Raw genomic sequence first — 20,354 nt, 5'->3', positions numbered from 1 at the left:
TGGTCCATGGTTGCTCAACGATTGACCCAGATTACATCCCCAGCTGCCACACCAGATCAACTTTGGCAACGCGTAGAAGCTGCTTGGTCTGCTGTACCCCAAGAACACATCCAAAGTCTCTTTGAATCAATGCCGGGGCGTGTGGCAGCGGTGATCTCCAACAATGGTGGCTACTCTGGCTACTGATTTTGGCAGGAACCACACTTCACAAAATTCTATAAATTTAATCATTTGATGCTTGGTCAACATGTTATCTACAAAATAAATATTGTTGCCATATCTCTTGTCTTTCTTGGTGTTGCAATTTGGGTGGCCAGCAGTGTATAAAAGTATTGAATTTTTAATTAAATGCAAAATGTGTGTGACAGCATAGGTTGTTCAAGTTCAAAATGAATGCAGGAAAATATTTCTCTGTAATTCACGTTAAAAAGGAGGTATTGAAATTTAAAATGACATGTAAATAGAATATTTTTTCTTGTATGTTACTAATTATAAGATATGGGAGTGAGCCCTGTCAGTCCCATTCTCGTGAGGGCTATGGCGGGGGGGGGGGGGTTTAGGTTCATAAATATGTCCTGTGACTGTAAGAAATGTTGCTGATGGATTTATGTGGATCCATAGCAGCTAAACCTTTGCTAAAAGATATAAGTTAAAAGAACACATCTTTTTTTGTGTGTGTGTGTGTGCGCGCACGAATCAAAAATCGGGAAAAAAGTGCTTGGAGATGTAGCCTTGCAAAGCATGTTATGATAGTAATAATCTCAGACCTTGAAATATAACTGCTCAACTCCATCAAATGGTAGGATAATAAAGTAGATGGATGGCTGTGCAGGTGGCAGCACATGTATGACAAATTATTCCATCATGTCCATGTGGTAAAGACTGCACGACGGCAGATGCCATGGTAGGCATTACCATTACATATGGCCATGATGGATGGTAAATCCTGTCGTAACAAGTTGACTGGTTAAGCTATTGAATAATATGGAAGAGTATAGGTAAAATACTCAGAAAAAGTCACCAACAAAAAAGGCAAATAAAAATTAATTGCAAAAACTTATGCATTTTGCAACTCAGAGTTGTGTGTCGAAATGCATAATATTTTTTTTGTAATTTCCTTTTATTTGCCTTTTTTGTTGGTCACTTTTTCTCAGTATTGAAAAGTCTGACAAAGGGTTTTGAAAATTTAGACTTGTACCAAGTTTAACTATTGCCAACTTGTATATACCATTTGAACTTATACCCCAGAACTTTTCCTTTGGGTGGTAGCGAGAAACAATTATATGCGAGAGCTTGTGCTCAAAGCATGATAAAAATACACATTCAAATTCTAATTGATTCATCAACATTGAAATAAAATCCTAGTGAACAAACAGTCAACTAAAATTGTCTGTCAGCTGATCCACCCAGTCAGAAGAACAGTAGCCTAGTGTGTGTGTGTGGTTTTTGTAGTTTCACAAAAAGATGAATTTCATGTTTAGAAAGTTGTGCAAGAAAACTATTTTTTATATAATGCATTCTTTATTTGATTCTAAATACTTGAACACACTCCATGATCTAGCAGATATTTATTTAATATGGACCTGTTTTCACACATTCAGACCTGATAACTCTCCGGATTTAGGTGGGAGACTCAGGATTTCTCATCCTTCCTCTTGCTCTCTGGATTTTGGCAGAAAATTAGATTTTACGCAAGCTTTCACGTTGTCGTGACATCAATGACTGCCATCATCGTTAAGGAAAACACCCATATAGGACAGCTGTGGTAATTTCCATCGAGCAGCCATAAAAAAGGTCTTGGTCACCGCATTTAAGCAACTGGCAAAGATGTGACTTTATTTACTGCGCGTTTATTGACAATCATTTATCAGGGGCGTGACCTTGGTTGCCAAAATTCCTGTATAATTGTTATTGTCTTCCATTAACAGCCATTTTTCGTCATCAGCTGTGTATTTTGAAGTTTTTTCAACTCTGATTAAATGTCTTCAGAAAGAAAATATGAAACTTCAAGCTGTATAAAGTTAAATAAGTAAGTAATGTAAAGCTTTTAAGAGTTCATATATCCAAGATTATCAATCACTGATAGCATCCACAAAAGGAAACACTTATGTTTTATGAACAGTATAAGTAGATGCTTCTCCATTCTGCATGGAAAGACTGACATGGAATTATATTCTGCTCAGGGGTAATATACTGAACCTGCCTTGGGGGAAATAATGGAACTTTGTCTTAATTGATTTTTAAAAAAAAATTCGTTTTTTTTTTTGTTTTTTTTTTGATCGAGTTTATGAGTGCCGGGGGGGGGGGGATCTCCGGATTTCTATCTTCCAAAAGTTAGCACGTCTGCACATTGCTGAAATTGATATATTTTGTGGTCTTTTTAAGCAAACAGCACACTATGTTTGTATCGTAGACATACACTCATGTGCAAAATTAAGAGAATTAGCACATGTCAAATTTCTGAAAAACTAGTAGACAGAATTTAATGAAATTTCGTGTGAATACACAGTTATAACAATGAAAGAAATGTACTATATAAAAGCCATAGTGCGCACACGTGATTGTCAGTAAAGCTCATCATTGCAAGAATGTCCTAAATCCATGTTGCGAGATCGAACCGAAAATGAGATATATGGGGTATGGTCCCCTCTCAGTCAGACAGGTCGCACAGCGCGACGGCATACTGGACAGGAGACAGTTGAGTCCCTGTGGCAATCGGTCCCACTCTTGCAGCAACTCAGTTTTCAGTTCTGAGATGGTTCTCTGAGGGGAGTTGCAAAATGCAATTGCACTCCCAAGAGCATCCCAGACATGTTCTATAGGGTCAGGAGATTTGGCTGGCCAATCCATGCGTTGAATATCCTCACTTTTCAGATAATCATTGACCAGGGGAGCCCGATGTGGACGAGCGTCCATGAACAGAAACCGAGGGCCAATTCCGCTCCTGAAAAGTCGAACGTAGGGCTCTAAGATCTCTCTATACCTCCTAGCAGTCACTGACCTTCTGCCAAACACATGGAGAGGTGTGGGGCCGTCCAACATGATGCTTGCCCAATCAGTGACACCACCACCACCATAGTGGTCTGTTTCCCTGATGTGGAAGGGATGGTATTAGGTACCAGGCTCTCTCCAGAAGAGTGTACATCGAGAATCAGTGTCCAGGCTGAATCTCGACTCATCTGTGAAGAGCACGGTGCTCCACTGATGTTGTCTGCACCATGCTAAACGCGCTCTTGTGTGCTGCAGTTAGTGGGATGCAAACAGCGGGTCTTCTGGCATAAAGCCCTCTCTCATGAAGCCTTCGGACAACAGTCAACCGTGAAACTAGAGTTCCAGTGGCAGCATGCAGCTCACGTGAGAGCTGTGATGCTGTAGCCTCCAATCTACAGACGATTCTTCATCTCATTCAATCATCCATATGTTTGTGGCTACTCTATAGCTTATAAAATTTACCAAACTCTTGCGAGAAACACAGCAAAATGTCGCCAAGTAATATGAATACACGAATTGCGGAAAGCACCTCATGCTCTTATCATCCCCTCTGCAGGCACAGCTCCGCCCACACACGCACGTGTACGCTTACGTATTCGACACTGAATATTTGCATACTTCTTCTGTGGCATTATTAGTACCTTTGGTTCAGTACTTTTTGTGAAAATAAATGTGCAAATTCTCTTAATTTTGCACATGAATGTAGTTTAATGGCCATTCTTGTTTGGGTGCCAGGAACTTTTTTTTTGAATATTCAACTGCTGCTTCATTTTTAGGAGACTCGTGGACCTTCTGGAGATGTTTTGGTGAGGGAGAGTCGAGGAAATGACCAAGTACATTTTGCTGGGACCCCTTCTTTTAAACCAGACGAGAAATACACTATCTTGTTTCTAATGCGTGTGTACGTGTATTCTTTCACCAACTTGAATTAGAAGAAAGGGGAAGGTAAAATATTGGTTTGAAACACTGTCTTCAACACTTTTTCTCTGTTTTCCCCATTTCCAAAATGTTAACAAAAAATAGTTGTCACACTTTGCAGCTTTCTACAGCTGATAAATGACTTGCATTCCAATCAGATGAGGTTGAAATGAGATCCCTGCCTCCTACTTGCAATATGTTGAACTTGTCATTCATTTTAGTAAACATTGCTTTATATCTTGTAAATATGTTTTTGTTAGCCACATGGTGTATTATGTTTTTTCCCCATATCGTGTAACAAAATCACAAGATGTACAACTTTTTATAAGTATTTATCTTGTTTGGTTTTTCAAGCTTTTGCTCAATAAACTGTTTATTCTATAACTTTTCTAGAGCAATGTATGCATCAATGGCAGATGAATGAATTGTATTCATTCAAAATTTCTTAATATTTAGGGTAGGTTGTTTGCATACACAGACACTCATAGACACAGACTCGGTACAAACTTTTTGCAAATACCTGTGAATTGTCCCTATAGATCCACTGCAAAGAACTATCAGAGAGATGGACCGCAGTGTGTAACTGATAATCAAGGTGAGTCTTCTTCCAAAATTTTATTTTATATTTTAAAATGTTAGTGAGGACTCAAAAGAAATAGGTTATTTCGAAATTTGATATAAAAATATTACATATGCAATGCATTCAGACTATATGTAGCATAGTGGTTAAAGGAAAATTGTGTAAGCTAAAAATAGTAGCTTTGGGGTAGTGCAACCAGTTCCATTGTAATAATACCACTAACAAGTTATAGCACATGAAATATTTGGAATTTCACGAAAAGATACTTAATTTTTATTTTTCTCGGGAGAGCTTCCCTTCCCCCACTGTATGGCTTCTTTCCCTTCCTTTCTACTGTGTATCAAACTTGTGCTATCATGACCTAGTATCATTACTTTAAAGTTCGAACAAGGTTATGTACTGTATTGGTACAATTTCTGGGTTATCCAAGAAGTTTTTTTGACTTCCTGGAAACCATGCAAATTATTTTTTTTTTTTTACGACAAATTCTCTAATCCGAAAATATTTAATATTTATTTCTCCTTTAATTTTTCCCCCTTCAACAGTACTTTAATAACTGCTGTATTTTTAACTGTTGTGACGGTCAAGGCCGACCGTATTCACGAATATAGGTGGCGCGCCCGAGATTTGCTCTTATGGCAGTCGTGTTCGAGAGTGGTTCGAATGAAGTTGTTGTGATGTTGCCCACACAGTGTATATGTTGTTGTAACCGGATTCCCCCCCCCCCCAGATGTAAAATTCCAGTCCCTTGAAAGTAAAAATATAGTAGTTTCAACCCTACGAGGCTACACTGTTAATTTATCCTATATCCACCATCTCCTTCCTTTGAAAGAGTTATGGGAACAGTTCCTAGCAACCTGGGAAATCGGGTGAAGTCAACAAAATTAGAAAGTCAAGGAAAATATAAAATATTTGCCAAAAGTCCGGGAAATATGCAAATAATGTGATAAATCAAGGAAGAGTTCTGCAAAGGGAAAAAACTGAAATTTGAAGAAAAAAAAGTGGCAAAATCTTGAATTTTTTTTCTTTAGAAGTTTTGGTCAGGGAAAGTCAAATTTTTGTTATGGTCGGGGAGATTTTGCTAGTTAAAGATTGTGTAGCCTCTCAATGTGCTAAAAATAATATGGTATATGCATGTAAAATTATGTAAAATACAAGTTATATAAAAAATTCATACGTACAAAGATGGGACAAAGAAATGAAAACCTGTTTTTATGTTGACCAAATTCAATGGGTTCTTTGGATGAAGACCATACACATACTCGTCTCATTCTTTTATTCACTCATCAGCAGGTAGATTATGGTGTTTTTGGCATGCTATATATGGGGTTGTAAAGTCACATCCTTATACACCTTTTATCTTATGAAGTTAGTGATAGAAGCATACTCTATTAGAAAATGTATACAAATAACGTACAAAAACTTTCTAATTGGAAATTGGACCGTTCAAAATAATAAATTTTGTTTCTCAGTACATATTAGACCTGTAGTAAAAACAATCTGCAAAGGGTAGGCTGACTTTCAACATGATATTTACATGACATGAAAATTCAAGCATTTACCATCTCCACTTCAAAATATGGAAGACAGATGACACCAGCTGCAAGAACATGAAACAAGCTCAACTCTGACAACATAAATACATTAGGGCCGTGTATATGCATTCACAAAGCGTTGCATCATGTACTGATTTATTCGCTCTGAAATTTTGCAGAGGTATGTGTACGAGGTGCATGTTTGTTAAGTAGTGTAATAAATGACATGGGGGGGAGAGAAAAATAGACATGCTATTTGGATACTCTTTAATTTAAAGTATGTTTGTCACTAACTGTTCAAATATAAAGGGTGTGTAAAGATATGACTTTACACCCTCTATTTATAGTTCAATAATTATTATTAGCTAATTAATGTGCAGAATTAATGTTTTTAATAGCCATCAATACAGACTCGATGGTATTATCAAGGTTTTTACGAGAAAAATCCAACCCTCTGGATCAACAGATCTATACCTCAAATTTAAATTTGGTTTCATGTTCAGTTATTGGCATTTTGAAATGTAGCTAGCACCACCTATAGAATGGGGGCGCACGTGCTCTCACGCACAACATTGAACGATAGGATTCACCAACACAAATCCAGCATAGCCCCGCTATTCAGGTGTAAAATTTGTAGCTATGAATTGCATCAATTGTGATAGATCAGATTTGTGGACCTCAGGGAAGAAAAGTTGAAGCTGAGACTTCTTGCGTGATAAAAGTTAGAATGTTTTTCTATAAATAGGAAAATAAGAGATGACTTTCATAAACTTTTCATGATTGCTCTGATGGGATTTAAATCGGAATCATCTGCTTGAAATGAATTAAAATATAATGGGTTTTTGCAAAATAGAAAAATCAGTTGGGGAATTTATAGATTGATTTATCAGTAAAAGTATACTGTGCTCTAATTGATTAGTATATTTTAGTTTTTTTACATTGATATGTTAGTTCCTCAGTGTTGATAGGTTTCTTTGCAAGTTATGTGTTTTTAACATGGTAACTAAATGTAGTTAAACTAGTAAATTAAACTTTCCATGGTAGAGCGTTTGATTGCGCATGTTCTCAAACATTAATCATTCACCTGTTACATGTACAGCTGATATTTAAAAAAAATTTTTGATTTAGGTTTGCCAACTTTTTTAAATTGAAATAGAGCAGCATCCACTGAATTGCACAGGAGACAAAGTTGTCAAAACAAGTTTAAATTGTGTTTTTGTTGCATAATTAGCAACGTAATCATTTAGGAATAAAAATGAAGGAAAGGAGGAAAAAATATGTTCACTTGTGTTTTACAATAAAGTTTTAGGAGAAGGATTCTACCCCTTCACTGTTCAAGACTAAAATACAGTATAACTGTCTTTTCTTCAGAAGAGACTTCCTTGTTATTGGTTGTCTAGCTTAAGAGCTGGGAGAAAGGTCTCTATTTTCACCCACCTATTATCTCCACTTAGTATAACTGCTGAATGATCAACAACGTTGGTTGTGGTAAAAGAAAATTCACCAGTTCCATCTGATCATAAATAAATACAGTATAACTACTGTATTAAATTTCCTGCCTATTGAATGAAAAACTAAGATTCATTAATTTTTTTTCTCTTCGAAGTTCTATAAGTTGAGTCTAGTAAAAATTATAAAAACTCAGCACTCATTGTAAAATTAGGAATAACTTTATACATGACATTTATGTAATAAAATTATTATTAAAAATTCCAAATCAACTTGTTTTTTTCAGGTGGAAGCCCAAATTATTTTCCGAATAGTTTCAGCGGTCCTGTAGATCATGATAAGTACTGTGAACAGGCATTCAAGTGTTCTAGTGATGTGAAAAGATACAATAGCTCAGACGAAGATAATTTCACTCAGGTTGGAATATTCTGGAACAAAGTAGGTGGTGTTTTTATTATAGATTTTTCTTATATTGCCATAGATATTACTATAGCTATGCACATATGAATTGTCCTGTGTACTTATCCATAGGTGCTGAATGAAGAAGAGAGGAAAAGATTGGTAAACAATATTTGTACTCACATTGTACATGCAAAAGAATTCATACAAGAGAGAGCGATCAAGAATTTCAGCAAGGCTGATGTAGAATACGGTCGTTTGATCAAAGAAGGATTGGAGAAATTAAAGGTTGAATTCTGTTCTTAGTTTTTTTAGTGTACATTTTTAATGAATAATTTTAGCCTTTATCTAGCAATTGAGAAAAAACTTTATGGAAAATTTCAAATGATAAATTAGTTTCTTGTGATTGATTCAGCACCAACACACATGGTAGCTGTTATGAAAGAAAAAGAACAGAAGGCTCTTTATTGTTATTTTATCATGAAATTTACAACTTTTTCTCTGGTGCTTTTCTTCATGGAGGCATAAGTGGATACAAGTGTGAGTGGGGGTATCACTGAGGGTGTTCTCCCCACTTATGCCAATAACACATTTTTCATTGAAGGGGTGTGACTGCTGCCCCCATCACCCTCCACTGTGTCCACCTGTGGGGGGGTCGGTTGAAATGTGATGTCCTTCACATCTTGACAAAATATGTCATTCTAACACAAAGGGAAGAAATTCATTCCAACTCTACCTGTTTTATTTTGCTTCTTTTCTCATCAAAGTTTTATTGTAACCCTGTGAAGGAATTTTTTTCTGTATTTCTGTTTAGTGATCCGCTATATATATATATATATATATATATGTGTTTTGTGAGAAAGAAAACACATATCGGTGCAGTAGATTCCTTTTTCTTTCTCACCTATCTTTTCACCCCCTTCTATTTCTAACGCGCGAACAAAGAAACCAGCTATTTTTAGATTTATCTCTGATACTTTGAATACAGATCATCCAAATTTGTTGCCAAAAGCCTGTATGTGAAGGGGTTAATATGGCAGCAAGTTAAGATATGAATGCACATCTTGTGCGCATTGTAATAAGGACAGGATGACCAATGTTTCATAAAATTTGAAAGAATTGGAATGTTTGAATGCGGTTAGTGAAAAGCTCATTTCAACAAGGAGGGATTTTTTTCTGCAATTAGTTCTAATTTTTTTCAATAGATGGAGCTGCATAAAAGCCCATTACATCTGAAATTTGTTTAATCTTTCTGTGTCCAAAACGTTTGTAACATTTCAGCTGGTGCTTCAGGGCTGAGGTAGATCAACGTCATAATGAAAACCTTATATAAGTGCTAGTAATAGGAAAATTCAGGGGAATGAGCTGTTAATCATGCACCCAGCATTTTATAAGACTGATTTGCGTATATCCAGTGATTTGCGTATATCCAGTGATTTGCTTCAGTGCAGCATGCTTTATAGACAAAAACTTGAACTAAATCTTACCTGTACTAAAAGTGCCATGCCACCACGGTCATAACTTTGCATTTTTAAAAAAAAAAAAATTGTATTTGACACCCCTCTCCCCCGGGTCACAAAATTGACTTGTATACTGCTCCCCCAAGAACATGTGTGTGTTCGGCATGAAGAGCATGCGGAACTGATTGAACTTTTGATTGAAAACACCTGATATTTTCATAGACGTCCAGTTTATTGGCAAGAACAGCAGTTTAGATTACTTCTGTCCACTCATCCATTAGTTCACTCATCCCAGTTCTCGAAGAATGACCTGAGCTTGAAATAGTAGTCACGCCAAGTAGTCTTTCGATTTCTTCTATGTAGCAAACAGTTGGCGAGTTTTTTTGACATAAAAATAATCGGAAACGTTTCAGGAGAACCCCCTTTTGCACGTCAATAATTACATGCTTAATCTTCAGGTTCTCGTGTAATGAGCGATGTTACACTACTTGTCAGAACCATGATGAGGTGGGATACCAGAAATTTTTCAGTGACCGTCAATTTGAGTTGCCGTTCAGCAAGAGATAGAAACAATGTATCACTGATGATAGAAGTAACTCTTTCGTAAAATCTTCAGCATAACCATTGGGGTTTCTAAATGGCAGATTTTGATTGACACAATTAACTCTAGCTCTTGAGCTAATACGATCAGATCACGCTTTTTACCTTTTAGCAAAGTAAGCCATATTTCTAATATATAAATCAAAGTTTTAATAATAAAATAAAAATGCACTTTTCAGATGCACAAAGTGACTGTAAAAAAAAAACATTGGATGTTCGTTTTCGCAATCGAAATAAAACTGATTAAGAGTATTTCTTCTGTTCGATCAAAGAAAACGTAACCGTAACACTTTCCACTTGAAAAAATTGCTTTAGCAAATGAAATACTAAACACCCAACGAATGAAACACTTTTGAAATTTACGAACATTTTCACACTTCCACGATTTATGAAACCGCTCCCCCCCCCCCACAAAGCTCAGACGTTAAACTCGCCCTGTACATTCACATTAAATGGTGATAAAAAGCCTTGATGAACCGCTCAGGTTGGACGCGATGAATTATTTTCAGGATGAAAATTAACATCAGTGAAGGAACTTTCATGTGCCAATTTGTAGATACATTCAGGTTGAACATTGGCAACTCTTTCCAGGTTAAGAAAAAAAGTCATCTTTTACATTGGGTGACAATTTGTAGGTGCACACTGTTTAGAAAAGCAATTTATTTACACACACATTACAACATGGAAGAAACAGTGCCTACAACACAACAGCATGACCTGGATGATGATCGCTTCTCCCCTTGATACTCTTGAACTCTTTTCGAGAGCTGATCTCAAGCGCCACCTACATTTACAGGGGTGGTCGGCCCTGACCGTTATAATTTTATAATATGTTATCGTAAAAGAACCAGTTACATCAAGAGCCAGAATATATAATCAAATGAGCTAACAGTTTTCAGTGGTTTTTGGCATGATAAAGTCTGATTTGAAAATATTGGCTTCAGCTTTCATGACCAGCTTTCAATGAAATAGTTTGACTTGTTAGGCCAGTCCAAAAAAATTTTTTCCCTCACATTTCTCCCACATCTATGATAGTCATCTTTAGGGGTTTGTGATAACATGTGGGTGTTTGCAACGAGTGAAAAGGCATCATACATCTTAGCCATTCAAGTTGTTCCTTATATAGATTTCTGAGATTTTATAATGTTCCGAGAGTTTTATTGGCTGGTTAGACTTGATGCATAGGCCAATCAGAGCCATTATGCATCAGGTTCTTGTTTTTAATACATTTGAAATTGTGATTTTTAATGGGTTTGATCATAAAAATTTTTGAAATTGTGAAGAAAGAAAATTATTAGTCCCTGTTAAATTTCATTTTTTTGAAAGACATTTAAACAATTTTTTTCCTTTATTATTGAAGAAAAATTATTTATTGATAGTGTGTGTTAGTGTAATACCAGTATAGTTCGATGGTTAAACATTTTTTGTTTTGTATAAAACCTTCTTGAGTAGTTGCGATAGAACAAAAAAAAAGGTGATGTTATATATCTTTTTTATTCCAGAAAGAACATTCCAAAGTATATGGTAACCTTTGAAAGAAAGATCCAATGACAGAAGTCAAAAATTGTAATTCTTTCCAAACTGAATTCTTTCCAACTTGAATTCTTTATCCAAACTTTTCAACCATAGACGTTTTAATTGTTTTTAATTTTAAGCATGATGAATGTTTGTTATATTTTGATTCTTTTGATATATATTGATTCATGCTTAAAAGTTTATGAAATTTGGTAATTATTTTTGATATTGTTAATTTACTGTTTATTTTAAATAAACTTTTCTAAGTTTCTTTCATAGATTTATTGTAGTTTACTTTCATGTTGCATCTGTTGTAAATTTATAAACTGCTTTAAAATGGTACAAGTAATGTTCGAAAATTAAAGATACGGCTATACTATTTACTCAAAATATTTTTGTTTCATGAAATGCCAAATTATTCACTGGTTCGTGCATTATTTTTCTATATAATTGGCATCATTAGTCCGACATTTACTGAGATTCAGATTTGAGTATCTTGGCTTGTGATGAATGCATATGGACCATTGTTGCTGAATATTATGCAAGATTATTATTAAAGAATTCACAGCACCACATCCTTACATTTTGTTGATTTGGTTTGCATAAATGCAGAAAATTTCTGTGTGTCTGCTGGATGCTCACACTTGAAGAAATGTATGACAAAGCATGCTTCGTAGTTGCTAGGATTCTGAATCGCTGCCACCATTGTAAACTCTTGCTGCTTAAAACATACTCGGCATAGCAGTGACAAAAGACCATGAAGGAAAGGCTAAAGGATGATATATGGTGAAAGTCACCACTGCTAACATACGCAATAACACATTACTTCTCTGCCCATGTATTGTGTATCTTTACTTTTCAAATAATCCTTGTATATAAAGAAATAAAGTAATGGGTTATGAAATATATCGGGTTTCACACCATTATACAGTGAATGGGAGTTTTGCTATCTGTAATAATTGAACTTGCAAATGCCAAGGCAGTCACGTAGGAAAAATGTTGATTTGCGGCAGTGTTTCCTCAAACTTTTGTTATTTGTGGCTCCCTTTTCTTTGTCATCATTCATCTGTCTAGGATAGTATAGAAAAGATGAAAAGATACACTTCGAAGGACTGAATGGGTATATATCAATACAGGGCAACTTGTTATAACATCCCCCTTGAACTCATAGCGCATACTTTGAAAACCACTGACTTGAAGAATAGATATATGTTTAATTGCTTTTTATAAAAAAAATGGCTATATATAAAGAGAAAAATGATAGTACGTGGGGGGGAAAGAAAAGTTCAAATATAAAGTTAAAATCTAGGAAATTTGTTAATTTAGGATTAGAGAAACATGCCAGTTTCATTGAAAACTGAATGTTCAGTCTAAGTTAAAAAAAACTATCATGAGGGGTGGGGAGAATCCTTATGTTTGATGAATGATGCTGGAAGTGTTCGAAAACTTCCTTAAGGGGATTTAATACCTTTAACATGGTAAAACACTATGCTCTAATATAGTTTCCCAACCTTTTTGTCCCATCGCCCCCTTCAGAAAATTTTTTCTCCCAGCACCCCCAACGCAATCTAACCCATACAATCCTATGCTATACCAATAGCTGCTACCGCCCCCAGGAAGCGTTAACATCCACATTGGGAATCACTGCTCTAATAGAAATATCATTAAAACTAGTATTTAACAATTGATTTATTTTAAATTTTTCACTTCTTAATTGTATGTGTTATATTAGGTAAAAAGTTTTACATATCTTAGATACTTAATTTTTTGTGAATTTAAAAAAAAAATTTATTAAAAACAGCTTGCACGCAGGATGAAATACCATGACATCAATGTAACTGAATAGAAATTGATTTTAAATAAAGAAAGCTGTTCAATTTATGAAATGAAGCAAAAGGTTGAGATTTCATTGACTCAATCGTATTTAAAATTGAATTTTAATGTTTGAAATTTCAATTTTAAAATATATTTTTAAATAAGATTGAGTCAATGAAATCTCAAACTTTTGTTTCATTTCATGAACTGAACAATTTCCTTTATTTTGATTCAATTTTTATTCAATTACATTGATGTCATGGTATTTTATCCTGCATGCAAACTGTTTTTAATGCATTTCTTTTCTTAAAACTTAAAAAAATTAAGTATCCAAGATATTTAAAACTTTTTACCCGCATGGGATAGCAGATACAATTAAAAACGTGAAAAATTTGAAATAAGTCAATAGTTAAACACTGTTGTTAATGATAGTTCTATTAGAGCATAGTGTTTTACCATTTTAAAGGTATCAAGTCCCCTTAATTACTTTGTACATGTTTTTTTTTTTCAATCGGAACTGCACAGCAGGACTACATTTTATTTTTTTATTGTAAATTTGTTAAAAATGTGGTTCCTAATTCGGTATCGGAAATCTGGGTGCATTTCATAAATTCTACCAAAAGCTGTAGCTATATTTTTCACAATGTTTTTGAGCCTACTACTCCATGGTTTCCTACCTTTTTCTCCTTCAGCTACTTTGGTAACTTCTAAATTTTATTAGTCTTCATTAATTTACTCTTGCCAGTTTCAGAGATATATCACTTCTACTTCAACAAATTCGTTGCCGAAAATCTCTAGAAAAGAGTTTAATTCAGCAATGTTCCTACATTTGTCCAATTTTTGGGTGAAAATTTCGAATAGTAACTTTTTTCTAGCTCATCAGTCAACTAATTAGACTAACCATATTCTATTGAAAAAAATACTGGAAATGCTGATCCTAATTTGAGATATCTGCAATTCCCACCAAAAAAGTTGTTAAATGTGGAATAAATCACCAATTTTGGCTGGAATGAAAAAATATTGCCCTTGGTTTTGAAATATGATTAAAATATTAACTATAATAGATTAAGTTCACGTTTAAGTTTAATAATCAATCTTCTCCCTCTAAGTACTCAGTCTTTTTTCTCGATTAACCATGCTTTTTAAAATTCTCCATGGACATTTTCGATACCACCGGTATTATCTCCAAGCCAACATATATCTTTAGCAGACTTGATCATCTGCTTAAGATAAACCCTATCTCTGCTTCCACGTTTGCTTTAAATTTAGCTTCTTTCCGCATACCATTTCTAACTGGAACTCGCTCCCCTCCACTGTCAGATTCATCCACGGCATTTATATTTTCGAAAAATTTAAAACTTTTTTTTTCTGTCACCATCAACCACATTCTCGTGTTTAGGCCTCGGCCAACATTATTGTATAAATCTACTCTGTGATTTTATATTAACTCGAAATGGGCCCGTTTCTAAGCAACGAAAATTAGTGACGATTTTATGTAATGGAAGTTAGTAACGTTTTTGTGAGAAAAATCTTATGTTTTTGTGTTACGGAAGTCTGTTATGATTTCGGGTAAAGTTTTCATTTAACACTCTTGCATATATCGGGACCCATCGGGACCAAGTTACGTGCATGTACCGAGAGGCTCCCACATCCTACAGCAGTGCCCCTAGGCTGGAATAGATGGCGAACCCCAAAACCAGCTTTTCCACGGGTCCCTCTGTGGTTAATTTATAGTGTGAAAAAATCAAAAAGTGATAAAACACTCCGGCCCCTGTCAGCCCTGCCCTTGTGGGGGTCATGCCGAGAGGTGTGCCATATATCACCAGTGTTCCCAACACTGGGTACGCGGTGGGATTGCACATATAACCTTCATGGGGAAGTTAAAAGGTTTCATTTCCAAAGGCCTTTGATGAATCTCATTGTTTTCTCGCTGCTTTAACATTGATACATTTGCGATAGTGGAATCTCAAGATATATCCGGTCGGGGGCCCCATAAAATTTGCAAATTCGGTCATGGGTAATTGCGTGGATGGCCTGGATTTTATTCGTTGGTAAAATGAATTCAAATGAACATTTGTTGTGTCCCTCACAGGGGTATACCCGATAAGCTTCCGAGTCAGGGGCCCCGTTTAATTCTGGGGGGACTAAGATGAATCTCCTTTTCTGTTGCTTAACACTGTAGAATTTGCAACAGCGGAAGCCTGAGATAAATAGTCTGGGTCCCCCGCAACTGTTGATGTGGGGCCCTCGATTTTATTCGTTGTAAAATTGATAATAACGAAAAATTTTCATGGCCTCTCATGGGGATGTCCGACAAGGCTACAGGTCTGGGCTCCCATGGGAAATTTGACAGGTTCCATTTCGGGGCCCCTGCATGAATTTCATTTTGTTTCACATTGTAAAATTTGCAACAGCAGAAGCCCAAGATAAAGCCAATCTGGAGGCCCACTAAATTATGCAAAGTGGTGTCCCGGATAATTGGTTGGGGGCCCTGGGTTTTATTCTTTGGTAAAATGAATACAAATGAAAATATTTCATAGCACTCGCCGCGGGGGATGACAGACAAGTTTCCAAGTCTGGGGTCCCATGTTTGCAGGTTTCGTTTTGGGGGCCTTTGATGAATCTCATTCTTTTCTGTTGCTTAACGTTGTTGAATTTGCAATAGCAGAAGCCCGAGATACAGCCAATATGAGGCCCCCTAAAAGTAGGCGAAATAGTGTCCCAGGAAATTGGTTGGGGGGGCCCCCGTAATTTATTTGTTGATAAAATGAATACAAATGAAAACTTCTCGTGGTACTCGCAGCGAGATATCCAAGTCGGGGGCCCCATGTTTACAGGTTTCATTTTGGGGACCCTGGATGAATCTCATTCTTTTCTGTTGTTTAACATTGTAGAATTTGCAATAGCAGAAGCCCGAGATAATTCCAGTCTGGGTCCCCCACTAAAAATCTGCGTATTGGGTCCCTGCTACTAGATGTGGGCCCTAGATTTTATTCGTTGTAAAATTCATAAAAATTAAAAATTTTCATGGTCCCTCTCAGGGGGGATGTCTGACAAGGTTTCATTTTGGGTGTCCCTATATGAATCTCATTGATTTTTGTTTAACATTGTAAAATTTGCAACACATCGGTAGCCCGAGATAAATCCAGTCAGGGGTCCCATTAAAACACTGTGAATTGGAGGAATTTTCTGGGGTTGATGAATCACATTTGTTTTTTGTTGCTTTATTACCGTAAAATTCGCTTCTTCAGTAAGCTGGTGCTTTCACGTGTCCCTTTCCATAGCACGCTGATGAAGTGGGGCGAAATAAACAAAAAAGATGGAATGTCCTCCCCACTTGTTAATATAACAGTCCCTGTGGAGGCTGAGATGAATATTTTTCCTTGTAATCATCTCCAAAAGATACGTCTTTCGAGAAATCTTATATTAACAAGTGGAGAGGACATTTCTTCATGAATGTCGCCATCTGGTGGCCTCCGTGTATGTACGGAGCCTTTCAACATACACTGCTCAAAACAATTAGGGGAGCAAGCAAAAAAGTGAAGAAAACCGTGCGAGACAACCACGTATTGGCATACAATGGATAGTACACGCGTATCAATGCGCAATACAGAGAAAAGACGTAAAAAAAATTTGGAATTAAGCTTTAATTCTTTGAAAATATGGAAAAAACATGAAAAGATGATTTAGGGCAACAATTTGGTTACATGTAAACGATAAAAAAAAAGTACTGTTTAGACATGATGCATGAGTTTTAATAGGGCGTGTGGTCTCCTCGAACAGCTAAGACTGCTGCACACCTGTTTGCCATGGATGCGATGAGGTTATCGATCAGACTGTGGGGAATACTGTTCCACTCCTCAAGAAGTGCAATCTGCAAGTCTCGGACAGTAACAGGCGGCCTTGGTCGCGCAGCAATGCGTCGTCCGAGTATGTCCCAAACATGCTCGATTGGATTCAGGTCAGGAGAGCACGCTGGCCATTCCATACGCTGTATTGTTTCAGCTTCAAGCATGTTCTCCACCAGACGAGCTCTATGTGGTCGGGCATTATCATCCTGGAAAACAAAGGAGTCTCCAATAGCTCCAGCGTAAGGGATGACATGAGGTCGCAGTATCTCGTCTGCATACCTTCGGGCCGTCAAAGTGCCATTCCGAATGATATGCAGGTCCGTACGTCCGCCTATACTGATTCCACCCCATACCATCCAACCAGCTCGTCTGTATTGTGGCCTTTCACAAACGAATGCGGGGTTATTTCGAGTGCCCCTGTCCCTCCATACCAGAACACGTCGGGTGTCACACTCCAGACTGAATCGGGACTCGTCTGTAAACAGCACTTGGCTCCAATCATGTTGCTCCCAATCTCGATGTTCAGCAGCCCATCTTCTTCGGGCCGCACGGTGGCGTGGGGTCAACGGACCATTGGCCTACGTGCATAGAGCCCTTCCTCATGAAGCCGATTACGTACTGTTTGGCTGGACACCCTTCGTCCTGTTGCCAAGAGCAACCGTCTTTGCAGCTGCGTAGCATTCTCTGTTCTGTTTCGACGAGCTGTTAACCGTACGTACCGGTCATCAGTTGCTGTAGTGGCGCGTGGCCGACCTTGCCCTGGTCGACGTCTAACATTTCCTGTTTCTTGGAATCGATTCCACAGCCTTGCAACAACACTTCTGGCGACTCCAACAGCATCCGCGACACTACGTTCGAGCAAATGCAACCGATAAATTTATTGGTTTCTTTTTTCAAGTTTTATAAAATTGCGTGCAAAATTCATCTTTAAAAAGTAGTCAAAGATGCGGACGAATTCGATCTGCGTCGTGTGAATAGCTTCGAATAACCTAATGTACAAAACTTGAATGTGCAGATGCGGAGCCCGCACTTAGGTTTTGACACATGCGGACGATGTCCGGGCCCGCATGAACACCTCGAAGATGGGGGTGAATTTCGGCTAGTCTGAAAGGCTCAGTATATTCCAATTGTTACAACTTCTTCTAGACCCACATCCGCTCCGTGTGAAAGGGCCCTTACTCTGTGGAGCTTCTAACGAATTGGCACATGGAATGTACGTGTGATGTGAAGTTTGTTTCTATGTAATGTTCGGTGCCGTCTTAACGCATGGGCCTACCCGGGTACCATAAGAAAATGAGAACTGATTGAAATTTTCAAGAATTTGATAGGTACGACCTCAGAAAAATCACTTGGCCCGGGGACCCATGGTGCTCTTAAGACGGCTCTGGAAATGCTTGTTACAGTACTGCCATTTATTTTTCAAACTATGAGAAAAGTTCACTCTAGAAATCCTCTGCGTCCCAAGAACGAATTAATTTATTTTTCACTGATTCCTAAGTGAAAAATTATTTTGGTTTGCGAACATTCGGGTTTTTTACGGACGGACTTCTGGAAGTTCGTGAACCGAGGGTTGACTGTATCTCCTATTTCATTCGCATTAGTCAATTTTTGCGGCCAATAGGAGCTCGTTCGGCATAAGAGTAAGCAATTTCATGATCACTATGTATCGGTGTAAATTTTTACTTTCAAGTGGCTTTGACGTGAAGAAAACATTGAGAGGGCTGATAGTTATTGGTCGTCCCGTATATACGGGACTTAAGCTTGTACGCAGGAGAGGGAGGGTTGTATTGTATGTTGTACAGTGTATCACAAAAGTATGTGGACACATTCGGGGGAACCATTTTGCGTGTCCAAAGAAAGTGTAGGTTCGAACCGGCCAGCTGAAGAATTTTGAAAAAGCAGATAATGACAAAATTAAAGCATTTACTTCAGAAAAATGGATACAACATAAATACACGTTAGAAATTCCGTAGGTTAACTAAGGTGCCAGATTTGTTTCCTTTAATGATATTTTTTTATATAAAGTTTTGCTGAGAAAAAGAATTTTCTGACCCAAAAAGAGTAGATTTTTTGAAGTGTGCGTATCTAGTGCTGCAATTACATTTTGTTGGTGAGCCGAACATCAATTTTTTTTTTTCAGTTCGAGCCCCTTGCTTCGGCTTTTTATTGACGATTCAAGAAATAAAATTGCCTTGACGAAACGAATTACAAGAAAGGTCTTTCAGACAAAAATATTATTTTTGGGAAGACTTGAAAAGCCTATTACTCTTTTTTTAAAGGCAGTCTAATTCGAGGCACTTTCTTATATAATCGTTAGAATTTAAAAATATAGGAACACTTATGAGTCATATTAAAAAAAAAACAAACTTGATTCTATTCGGTCTGGCTGACGGGATAGCTGATGGGAATGAGCCGACAGGAGTAGAAAAAAAATTGACGGGTGGACGCAGGAAATCTTCAAAAGAGTTGGGTGGTCAATAATTGGATTGAAACTGCTTGAGATTTAAACAGGCTGTTAATTTGAATACCACAATTGAATTTAAGATCACTAAAAAAATACATTTTTTGCTGAAAGAATTTTTTATAATCAAAGGCACACAAAATTTGCAGAAAAATAATTTCTAGCAGAGAGGCTGGTGAATCAAATTGAGGAACAACAAATACAGGCCACAACAGGCCAACGAGGGGGCTGAGAGAAAGATGCCCATATGGATGTCATATACCCTATTAAAAATGCAATTAATACATGATGAAATATTATACAATGCCCATACTTATATGGTTTTCTGAATAGCTTCTCGATTTACCCCAACATGTTTATCGTGTGAATTGTGTACTACCTCCGGGGGAGTAAGCTATTCCATTAACCCTATTAGAGAAAAATTCCCACCTAGAATCCCCTTACCAATCGGTATTGTAAAAGCAGTCGATTGAATTAATAAATCATCTCGTTTTGAACACTTCAATCATATCTCCCTGTTGTTCATATCCCCCGATAGTATTTCTTTTTTTACGGCAGAAATCGTTTTTGCCGTGCACGAACTTAATTACCCCTCCTCCACAATTAATATTTATTTTTCTTATGTATGTAATAACAATTGCTTTAAAGAACCTATGCTTTTATAGGTCGGTGCTTTTTATATGTCATAGAAAATTGCCAAAATTTTTGGGATCTTATAGCTCTTCAGCTCAGTGTATTTCGTAGAGTTGAAAATGTATTCTATCAGATTCAATTTCGAAT

At 36.9% G+C, this 20,354-nt stretch overlaps 1 protein-coding gene across 1 annotated transcript in view; it reads left to right on the top strand.

Annotated features, from left to right (window-relative positions):
* The window catches only part of Cat (Catalase), a 35,535-nt gene extending 23,810 nt beyond the window's left edge, over positions 1-11,725 (top strand). The window contains exons 8-11 of the mRNA XM_089244342.1: positions 4,366-4,504; positions 7,760-7,911; positions 8,005-8,160; positions 11,435-11,725. Coding sequence (XP_089100468.1) covers positions 4,366-4,504; positions 7,760-7,911; positions 8,005-8,160; positions 11,435-11,467 — 480 coding nt within the window. The 3' untranslated portion in view covers positions 11,468-11,725. The remainder of the gene's footprint in view (positions 1-4,365; positions 4,505-7,759; positions 7,912-8,004; positions 8,161-11,434) is intronic.
* Positions 11,726-20,354: the final 8,629 nt, after the last annotated feature.

The sequence above is a fragment of the Pholcus phalangioides genome, unplaced genomic scaffold (assembly GCF_987345545.1).
Source record: "Pholcus phalangioides strain wild (caught in Gottingen) unplaced genomic scaffold, Ppha-v1.0 ptg000015l_1, whole genome shotgun sequence".
Classification (NCBI taxonomy): Eukaryota; Metazoa; Arthropoda; class Arachnida; order Araneae; family Pholcidae; genus Pholcus; species Pholcus phalangioides.
This window is presented reverse-complemented; position numbering and strand designations above follow the sequence as displayed.